This window comes from Fulmarus glacialis, unplaced genomic scaffold (assembly GCF_000690835.1).
Source record: "Fulmarus glacialis isolate BGI_N327 unplaced genomic scaffold, ASM69083v1 scaffold43471, whole genome shotgun sequence".
Taxonomy (NCBI): domain Eukaryota; kingdom Metazoa; phylum Chordata; class Aves; order Procellariiformes; family Procellariidae; genus Fulmarus; species Fulmarus glacialis.
The window spans coordinates 6,098-16,470 of NW_009195461.1; the positions used below are offsets into that span (position 1 = coordinate 6,098).

Genomic DNA, 10,373 nt, shown 5'->3' on the forward strand with positions numbered 1-10,373 from the left:
CCAAAAGTAGAATCTTCAATGAAGAGAAAAATCTATATGCATACATATAAAATAAAGCACTCCACAACTCTGGCATTACTAAAATCTTTTCAGAAGGATAAAAGGTTTCAAATGACTAACTGGTTGATGGGAGACAGTCAGCCATGACAGAATAATTGCAATGTTCACTTTATGCTCAATTACCAACTGCTGACAGATTACAGTCAAACTACAATCTCACTAACTGCATTTTAAACTGATTTGCTTACAGCTGGGAAAAGTACTTTCTTCTTCTGAAAACTTGAGAGAAATTGAATGCTAAACTTAACAGTTATTCAAAACAATAACCAAAAGGATTGGATTTAGCAAAAACATTCACACCACTTTCAGAAATTTAAAACCTTTCATAGTTTCTTGTATATATGTATTTTCTGATTAACATTTAAATAGGTTAGGTATTCAGGAAAGGGACAAAACAGTTGACATAAGACAAAATCTTATTCTAAACTTCATGCTTCTGATATTTCAGATTTACTGAGTGCAATAGCCAGTTCCAAGTCTTCTTGCTCTTGCTGTTTTAGTCTTGCCAATCTTTCTTTCTCTTCTCTCTCACTTTCCCTCTTAGCCCATTCAATCATGTCTTCCTCAGTAGAATACTGCATTTTGAAAAGACAAAATAAACCAGGTTAATAATACGATAACTAACACTGTCCAAGTCCTTGGTTTAAGGGACAGTTACAGTTTTACAAAATATATATATTCTAGTCTTCAAATATGACTTGCTTTTTAATTTTAATACACTACTAAGATTAGCTTAGTCTAAGGTTTAACTATTAAGAACTGCATTGAAGCCATCCAACTGATGTATTTTTATGAAATATGCCATGTTTCAAAATTCAGTATTAAGTTTCAAAAAATTTACTGAGCAAAAAGTGCTATAATTTAAATTCAAACTATTTCGGATAAAAAAACCAATCTATATAAGAAAAATTTTGAATAAATCAGGAGAACATTTTGCAAAACACACCTCTGTCCGTACTGTGGGACATCCTGATTTACCTTACTTTCATTGGGGATTTTTCCAGGTGACAGTGACTGCAAAAATTAGCTGTAGAATGACTGTTTTTAATTGTGCAGATGAAAAATACTTCTGCCAAGAAGCAGCAAAATAATAAGGTAACTGTACACTTAGAAGCCTAATAGTAATACAGAGAAAGGTCAGTGTGATACAAGAGGGAAAAAAAAAAAAAGAACAGATTATTTCCATGTATATTGATGTGAACAGAATGTGAAGTAAGTTTCTGTGGTACAATGATTATAAATCAGAGACAGTTAGGCGTATTATCTTAAATAAAATACAAAAGATTATGCTAAAGTTTGTTTCTAGTCAGCATGCAGAAAAGCTAAGAGGTAGGTGAAGCCCATGTCTTCATGAATGTCCCAATGTTAAGTCTGAAAGGGTTATCATAATATACTCCAGCTAGTTTCTGCTTTAAGCTGCTGCTTTGGGAAATAAATGTAGAAAAGCTTGAGTCTTCTCCATAGTTCACTTAGCATTTTCAGTAATTGCAGCTGGAAAAGAATACTTTTTCCTTCATAAAAATAATGAACATTTTTGCTTTCTCCTCCACATTTCACATTCTCTCCTCCAAACTGGCTTCTCAGTCCCTCTAACTAATAACAGCGATCAATAACAGCAATTCAGAAATTAACATGCTACAAGACACATCAACCAGTGCAAGTCAATTTTGAGAGCCTGTCAATCCTCAGTTTACTTCAATCAAGCACATAGTTTATTAGGCCTGAAAATAAAAAAGCAGTGTGATCAAGATACTGTAAATGCCAATTGCATTTAACAGGTATCAAGCTTGAAAGTGAGATGATGCTTTTCAAAACTCCTATTTGCAAAAGCTCAAAATTAAAAAATATATATAGGCATGCACAAACCTTTAGATTTGCTTCTACTGCTTGGACACCACGACTTCTATGAAATGGATTCTGGTTATAAAGAGACACTTACTACCTTTTACTTCATTGTACGCAAGTCTGGAATTTACTAGCCATTCAAAACTCACCAAATTATATTTCATTAACATACACTGTTATGAGGCTGTTTATCAATATTTCAGTACATTGAAATTATGACCAAACAGTTCAGTGACAGCTAAATTAAAATCACACCTTTTGTTTTATTTTTAATTGGACAGTTAACAGTGTGCTTGTTATAGATACATAATTTAAATCTGCTGCATGCTCTGATAAAATGGATAATCCCTAGAACATAGATATTTAAAAAGGCCTATTTTGTAAAAGCTAGGAGGCCTCCATGAAAAAACTCATAAAAGCAATGCAATTTAAACATTAACTACAAGATTTTGCAGTATTTTGTTTTAGGACAGCCTCAGCTGTAAACTAAATGTAAATACTGTTTTAACTGGAAGCGATATCCCTTTTGTACATGGGATATGTTTTAATATTTTAAATTAGACTGAAGACTTCAGTGTGAACAATTCAAAGCTGTCATTCTACTGAAACAAATGTAAAAAGTGTTTACTCACAGTACTGAAGTTTGCAAAATTGTTGGGGTCAGCCTCTTTACTGATGCTGGTGGGAGCAAATGGATCACAGAATAGATCTGCTTCTTGTTCTTTGGGAATGTCTGGGGTGGGGAAAGGCTGAAATGGATCGCTCGGTTTAAAGGAATCTGAAGAGTCTATTTGATTGATAGGTCTTTTCCCTTAGATTAAAATGAATTTAAAATGAATTTAAGATAGCAGGTAATAACATGCCAAAAATAGTAAAAAAAAAAACCCCACAGATTCAAAAGCTACTTGGAATGCAACCTCTTCTCATAAACTAGTGGAGTCGCAATGACTTCAGAGGAAGGGTTGCCAATTCAAAAAAATGAGGGTATGGTCCATAGTTTCTTAAAGGGTAATCAGGCAAAAAGGAACACATGTATGTTAATGATTCGAGAACACAGTTATGTACTAATTAAATATTTTGGGAAGGGAATTTCTAACAGTTTTGAGCCCCTATTCTATCAGCACAGTATTTTCTTTTGCTTATCAACTGTCCATGATCATTCCAGCAAGGCTCTTCTATTATTTGTTTGGATCAAGTTAACACAATTTCATTCAGAGACCAGAAATACATTTGTAAGCCTTCAAAACACCATGTCTTCTCACTATGCTAACACCTGGAATTTCTGTAGTTTTTAAACTAACAGAATGAAGGAGTATGATAACAAGCAATTACAGGCTTAACTATTTTGTTAATCCTTGCCTAAGCAGCTGCAGATATAACAGAATCAGGCACAAGCCCCCACTTATCTTGTTCTTTTTTCAGCTTAACCCCAGTCAGCTTTCAACACCTTTGAGAACATTAACCCAAATACTTCCAAGAATAGTTGAGTTGAATTTCATCCCACCATTCTCTCCACATGTTACTGCTTACAGAAAAGGTTTCACTGCAGTTTCTTGAATTCAACTAGCGGGTTTGCAAGTGGTTCGACACTTAAAATGGTCATATTTTAAAAACGTGCTTCTGTTGCCATTTTAAACTGCAGAATCGAATGAAAGTGCTTATTATTTTGCATACAATCGTTGCACGTTAGTCTAAAAATTCTTTCATAGACCAAAAGAGATTCTAATTTGGCAATGATTTGGAGAATACCGTCTTGGGAATATATGATTTATTTAGACGCTTTGCAGATAACCTTGCCATGATAGCTCTCACTCACTGATGATGTTCTATTACTTGCAAACGACGCATGTCTATTTCTTGAATAACGTGGGAGAAGCAGCTTCAAATGACTACATGGGAAGGATTAATAAGTAGAAGAATATGAAGTATACAGTCTCCAAATCTGCCCAAAAAATTTTAAAATGAGGGTGCTTATCAGCATCTAGAAAGACAATGGATTTCAGAGGCAAGCAAACAGCCCTTCTGCACACCTTCCAGTAGTGTGACAAATTAAGAGAAACATTTTGGGGCATTTCCATGAAAAAGCATTCCCTTGTTTTGAATCAGACCAAGGGAGTAATCAAAAACAAATACACTTAAGTATCTCCATTTTTTATTTACATTAGGAAAATAATTTATTGGGAACGGTTATCAAGATAACCACAGTATCATTTTTAAAATGCACAAATCAAAACAGGCTACTTTTTTGTAGTCATCTATTGGTAAGGATGCTGTTGTTCCGCCACTAGAAGCTTGCATTCTAAAAGAGGATCTGTACACCACGTCATAGCCACTCCCATACAATGAAGTCAGAAATCCTGCTTTTGTTTTAAATAAGGACCACCATAATAGGAGACACTGTCAAACATTCAAATTATCAGCACTTGTCATGTCAGCTGTTTTAATGTTATTTACAATGAAACTGATTACTTGCAAGGCATGAGCATGAACCAGATCTCACATCAACATTAGAAATTAAACAGCTGAGCTTAAACTTTAGTATTAATTATCCTACATTTACTGTGTTCCCCTTCTTTTGAGGAAAAAGATGAATGGATGTTTAAGTTTCGTGCTAGTTTTCCAAACCACCTTAAGATTCATCCATATAGTTTAATAGTGAAAAAATGATGCAGCAGTTTTTAAAGATGAATAGATGTTTAAGTTTCGTGCTACAGTTTTCCAAACCACCTTAAGATTCATCCATATAGTTTAATAGTGAAAAAATGATGCAGCAGTTTTTAAAGAAAATGAAACAAAGGACAGAAACTTAAAAAGGAATACTAGTAATGTATTTTCCAATCTATGCAAAAAAAATCAACAGTGAGGAGTCTGTTGTAACATGGGCTTGTTGCAACCACAAGAAGGTGTTGTTATCTTTGATAATCGTGGCCTTTTCTGGAAAGCAGTGTGCTTTGTGTCATGGGGTAGACCAGAGGACTCAGCTATCACTGAACAGAAAACAGCATAGGAAACTTGGGTTTATTACTATTTCATTGGTTAAGTTTACTACTACAGACCTCTGGCAAGGCCACCTGGAAAAAGTTAATCTGAAAACCCGAGACAGTCATTTAACCCTATTTAATTCGTTTTACATTAAAACCAGAGGTTTTGCAATGGATAAAACACACTGAATTCTCACTTTAAGGATAATTTAATGCAAGATTCACAATGTATCACATTAGTAACCATTTAATTTGCAGCCATGCTATGTTCTTGCAGATATGTATAACAACTGTATTTTTTCTTGTTTTCTAAATCATTCCTCTCCTCAAAAAACAAACTATGATCCCAAACACCATGCAAAACTTAACTCTGAGGAAACCACCGACAGATCAGGAACAGACTTGTCTCACATCTTGCTCATTCATTCTAAATTCAGACACTTCACCATCCCCTCATAATTATTGTCCCACTGCCAATATTGAAGCAGCTAATTGTTAACAACATCTCAGTATCAGCTCTTACCAGGTGGTGGTGGACAGGGCCTTGTGGGAGTTCCTGTTTTAGGGGGCAATGCAGGAGGAACATCCTCATTTTTAGCTGGTGGTTCCTCAAATAAGTTTTTAGTTATGATCACGTTGTTGACAGAACCTGATGTGGAAAAGCTAAAGGGATCCTCATTGTTGGCCTTCAACAAAGAAAACAGCAACATACACATTTTCAGTGCAATTCTACTAATACTTACCCTTCCTTTCAATAATGCAGTATTTATTTAGAACTGAAAGTTTGGAGTAAGACAAAAAGAAAATACTTATGTTTGGTTTTAAACATATAATCCACATACTCCAGGAGATTGAAAATAAAGAAAAATCAGGAATGGTTAGTGTGTACAGCAATCTAAAGTTGAGTGCAGTTATACATGCAAAAGTAATACTTTTGTTGTTAAACTCATCGAATTTTAAAAAAATAATCACAATATCACTTCAAATATAAGAAAATCCTTATAAAGCCACAAAGATTACATTGCATTCTTCACAATGGAATTGCAGGACAATTTATTATAAAGACTTCTTTTTCAAGAAAGTCAGCCATTATAAATTTTGAGTAGTGGCAAAACTGTAACGAAACAGTTGGTAGAGAGTGTAAATTATGTCTTGTCACTGCAGAGTTTCATGCATTTTCTAAGAGTGGCAGTAGCTTCATATTACCTTTGACAGCGTGCTGAAGTCAGCAAAGCCACTTCCAAAGGATTCATTTCCAAACAGAGAGGCAAAGGGGTCTGTAGCTAAATACACACAAATCAAGCGAACAGAATGAGATTAGAAGTTAAATATGAAAGAGGCTGAAAAAAATTCCCACAACAGAAGAGCAACTGTTACATATTTTGCAGCATAGACTAATTCAAGTGAAATATTTTAGGAGGTGTTAAGTAGCTTTTACAAAAACTCTGTCAAGTACTAATTAAGAATAATAATTCTCCTGAACAGGGAGTAATTCAAAAGAAATACTGGTATTCTGGTTTCCTACACTAAAAAAAGTTAAAATTCCACTGAAAGTATCAAATAACCATACTACTGGATGTTCTGCTGAAATACATGTATGTATGTATACACACAGAGGTATTTTTTGTGTGCATACATACAGAAACATACATATATATACATATATATAAAAATAAGAGAACATGAACAAGAGCTCACTTCTGACTGTAGGTCCACTTGTGGAATAAAGTATCTGAACCTCGTATTATCTCAATCTAATTCAACAGTACCCTGTCATTCTTATGTGCCTCAAAATACATAAAAACTGCTGTCCTACTGTAAAGCAAGAAGTGCACCATCTTTACCAATACTCACTTCTGCATCTCCAGAAAAGGGCATTTTTTTCCTACAATTAAACTGAACAGGTTTACAATATGAAATCACATGTGGATTCATGTTTTGGATTACCACTTTTCAGTGCAACTTGGGGAAAGAGCAGATTAGGGTCTTCCCTAAAACATCTTTAGCCCTCAAATGAGGGAGGGTCATAGCAAAACAAAAGGAGCAAACTTTTAACAGTAAAAATTCTTGATAAAGTAGTTATTCTATCCCACATCTCCTCTTGTAGTACAAAGCTATCTTGTATGTTACTTAGAAAGTAACATGAAATCTCTAAAAACAACCCTAATTGGTAGTAGTAAAACCATTCAAATAGTCCAAACACTTAGATCACGATATTTCACCAGTTTCAGGTAAGGCAGAGGAACATTTTTGCAGAATCAGTCTTCAGTGATATGCACTAAAGATAATGAGACAGTTTTTTTTTTTTATAAAAATACCCCTCTGCAAACTTGCACTTCATGTCATACTTCATAGGAAAATTCAGAAAATGTAGGAAATCCCTAAAATGCTCCATCACAAATTCAGTTAAAAGACTGGAAACAAAAATAAGCAAAAGTAAATAAAAATAAAGCCCAAGAAGTCTGATGTGTCTAATCTACTTTTACCTAGATCATTTGATGTAGTAACAGTTGTTCCACCAGGAGCAAAAGGGTCATTCTTCTTCGATATCTCTGTCTAAAATAAAAAATTCCTTTGAAGGAAAATTTGTTTTTCACCTTAAAAGATTCCTCATTCTAAGAGTACAATCACAATTTATTTTGGTTTAGAAGTTTTAAGATAAAGTATTTTGGACGTAGCTTTTATCAGCATCAGTAAACAAGTCTGTTAACAGAAACTCCTCCTCAGAACAGCGATTAATACTTTCAAAGGATAGAAAACAGGCACAATATGTGCAACATACTTGGTAACTACTACACAAAATCTAACACTCATTTTGGTCTCAGATTTCTACAACCAGAGCCATCTTCACGAAGGTAACACTATAAGATATCAACACCACAAAAGATGTGGTAAAGCATTTAGAATGAATGCATAACTTAACTTCAGTTCAGAAATACAGATCTCACAAGAATCAACTGCTAATCTCACACCACAGCTCTGACCTTTTTTAAAATTTTTTTTTCCCCCTCTTCTGTACTTCTCTTATTATCAGACTGTAGTAAGACCAAGAATTGGTTATATTGGAATATTAAGACTTGGCAAAGTATAGTGTGCTGATTAAGTATTGAAGATTGTAGAAAACTAATTTTTAAGGTTGGAGGTGTAGGCTGTGGTGTGTAATATGACCTTGAGATCTGCATAATGCGCACACCATGTGGAAGGACAAGAACACCACTGCTAGTGAGAAATCACTGCACCTATCTTGGCTGTTGTGGGTTTGCCTCAGGCACACTTTACAGCCACTTAGCTTCCTAATCCTAATCCACATGTATCTTTAATTTTTATATATGTATACACATATTTTATACACAAACAAAATTCGAAATGAGGCATGAATAGAAGCAGCACTGAGAAGGAAAGGAGATGGCAAAAGGATGGGAGACAAACTTACGACATGAAGAATTTCAGCTTCTTAGATGAAGTGTTTGTCTATCAGCCCTAAATATTACCTCATGTTCATCAACTTCTATCCTACATCAGAGAAGGTCTCATGCCCAACTCTACCTTATTGTAGGCTCAAGACTAATCAATAACTGCTCAGTTATAATGTGAACAGCTAAAAGTTACACCTAAGTACACCTGAAAGAGGTATATTCGGTAAGAATCTCCACATTATGAGAGGGCTTCAATGACTCTTATTTAAAAAAAACCACAACAAAACCCAAACAACATACACCTATAGAACAACTTGACTTTTCAGAGAGGAAACCCCATACCACATCAGATTTCAGATAAGACATAGAACATACTTATTGATCCTATAAGCTTTGGAGGCAAAAATCAAGTGTCTCAACATAACTTGGTGAGATTAATCTTGGGTTTTTTCAATGTTTAGTAAGTTCCACCAGCTACCAATAGAGCTTAGTTCATTATTCTCAAATGGTTTTATCTGTGCAGTAATGAAGCTCCACAATGAAACATTTCAAAAATGTTTTTACTTTTACTTCTATTTCATCTGTGACTACTCCTAGAAAACAGGACACAAAAAAGACAAGACAGAGCCATGGGGTAAGAGGTAACCTTCTATCTATATGATTTCTGAATATCAGCATTTCAAGGCATGTCCAAATGTGCAAAATAGGTTATTTTGTCCAAATCATATATAGAAGGAAGTAAAAGGTATGCTATCAAACTTACTGTGATATTATTACTGTTGTCTGCAGTGCTAAATGGATCAGTACCAGCAGTCACAAAAGGATCAGTGGAGGATTGTTTGAAAAAACAGTCAGCTGCAAAAGGATCTGAGCCTTTGAAGGGATCACCACCGAAGGGATCTAAGAAGTAAATATCTCATTAACATTTCTGCTAGCTTTACTTAGCTTGGTATCTTAAAAACTAAATATTATATTGCTTTTCTCATACTGCAAGAAGGTAACACGTTTAAGACCAAGGATCTTTGAAGTATGAAATTAATCTGTGAATAATTTATTTTCTGTGATTCAAAACATTAGACAAGCCAACATTTTCTGCACATCGTGAAAACGTTGGATTGTGCCAGTGGTTCAGTTCCAGAATCATCTGAGCATATAGGTTCTTTAACCACACCTCCCTAAAAATGAAGCATTTTACAAAACTTAATGTTTTTCAGAACTCTCCTACCCTTCTCTCCTTCACTCCCCAAACAATACTGATGTTTTCTTATTTGGCACTTGGTGCACAATGCTATTTTGCCATAGCCTTCCTACTGGCCATTTTGCTTTTTTGTTCACCAGTAACTCCATTCAGGACCAAGCAAATAATGCAATGACATTGCCTATACAGCCAGTCTAAATAGAGACTTCCCACCCTTTTCAATACTTAGTGCTAAAGAAAGTTGGTAAGTTAAGAGCCTTTAAAAGAGTACAGTCTTACTACTCTGCATATAAAACAAGCAGCAAGAGTTTGGGGCCTTCTGTTCATCACCTTCACATAGTTAAATCCCAGCTAAGGAGAATTCCAACAGCAAGAGAGAAGTTCACTGGCAATGGGCTTCTCTGAAAAGCTTTAACACAACTGGCCAGCTGCTACTGCTATATATCCATCCTATGGTGACTTTTTGGGTCATTTCCATCTTTTTTGTTCTGAAGTGGTGACACTTTTTCCCAGGATTCATTTAGAAAAAAAGAGACGTTAAAAGTTACAAAGTTTCTTACCAATTTTCCCAAAAGGGTCATCTTTGAAGGGATCACCTGTTAAAAAAAAAGTGACTTGTAGCTTTTTATCATAAGACATGTACTGAGTTGAAGTCTTTTGGATACAAACTCATTTCTACAGCTAGAATATAAACAACTCTCACTCAGAGGAATAGTTTGACTATTTTCAGTGGAACTACAAGAGCTAGCATTAGATGAAGCAAATATTCATCAAGAAGCTCATTACCAGCATGAAACACACACAAAAGCAGTCATCTCAAAGATGCATTGCTCTTGGTTATTGTCAGTTGTCGTGGTTTAACCAACCACGCAG

At 34.8% G+C, this 10,373-nt stretch overlaps 1 protein-coding gene across 1 annotated transcript; it reads right to left on the reverse strand.

The window, feature by feature from the left end:
• Positions 1 to 10,096, reverse strand: LOC104084317 (epidermal growth factor receptor substrate 15-like; the record flags this gene model as incomplete). The annotated part of the gene is made up of 7 exons (XM_009588092.1): positions 1 to 635; positions 2,538 to 2,716; positions 5,410 to 5,572; positions 6,093 to 6,169; positions 7,373 to 7,442; positions 9,066 to 9,202; positions 10,061 to 10,096. Coding segments are annotated over 7 exons (809 nt in total), but the record flags the coding sequence as incomplete, so codon positions are not given.
• Positions 10,097 to 10,373: the final 277 nt, after the last annotated feature.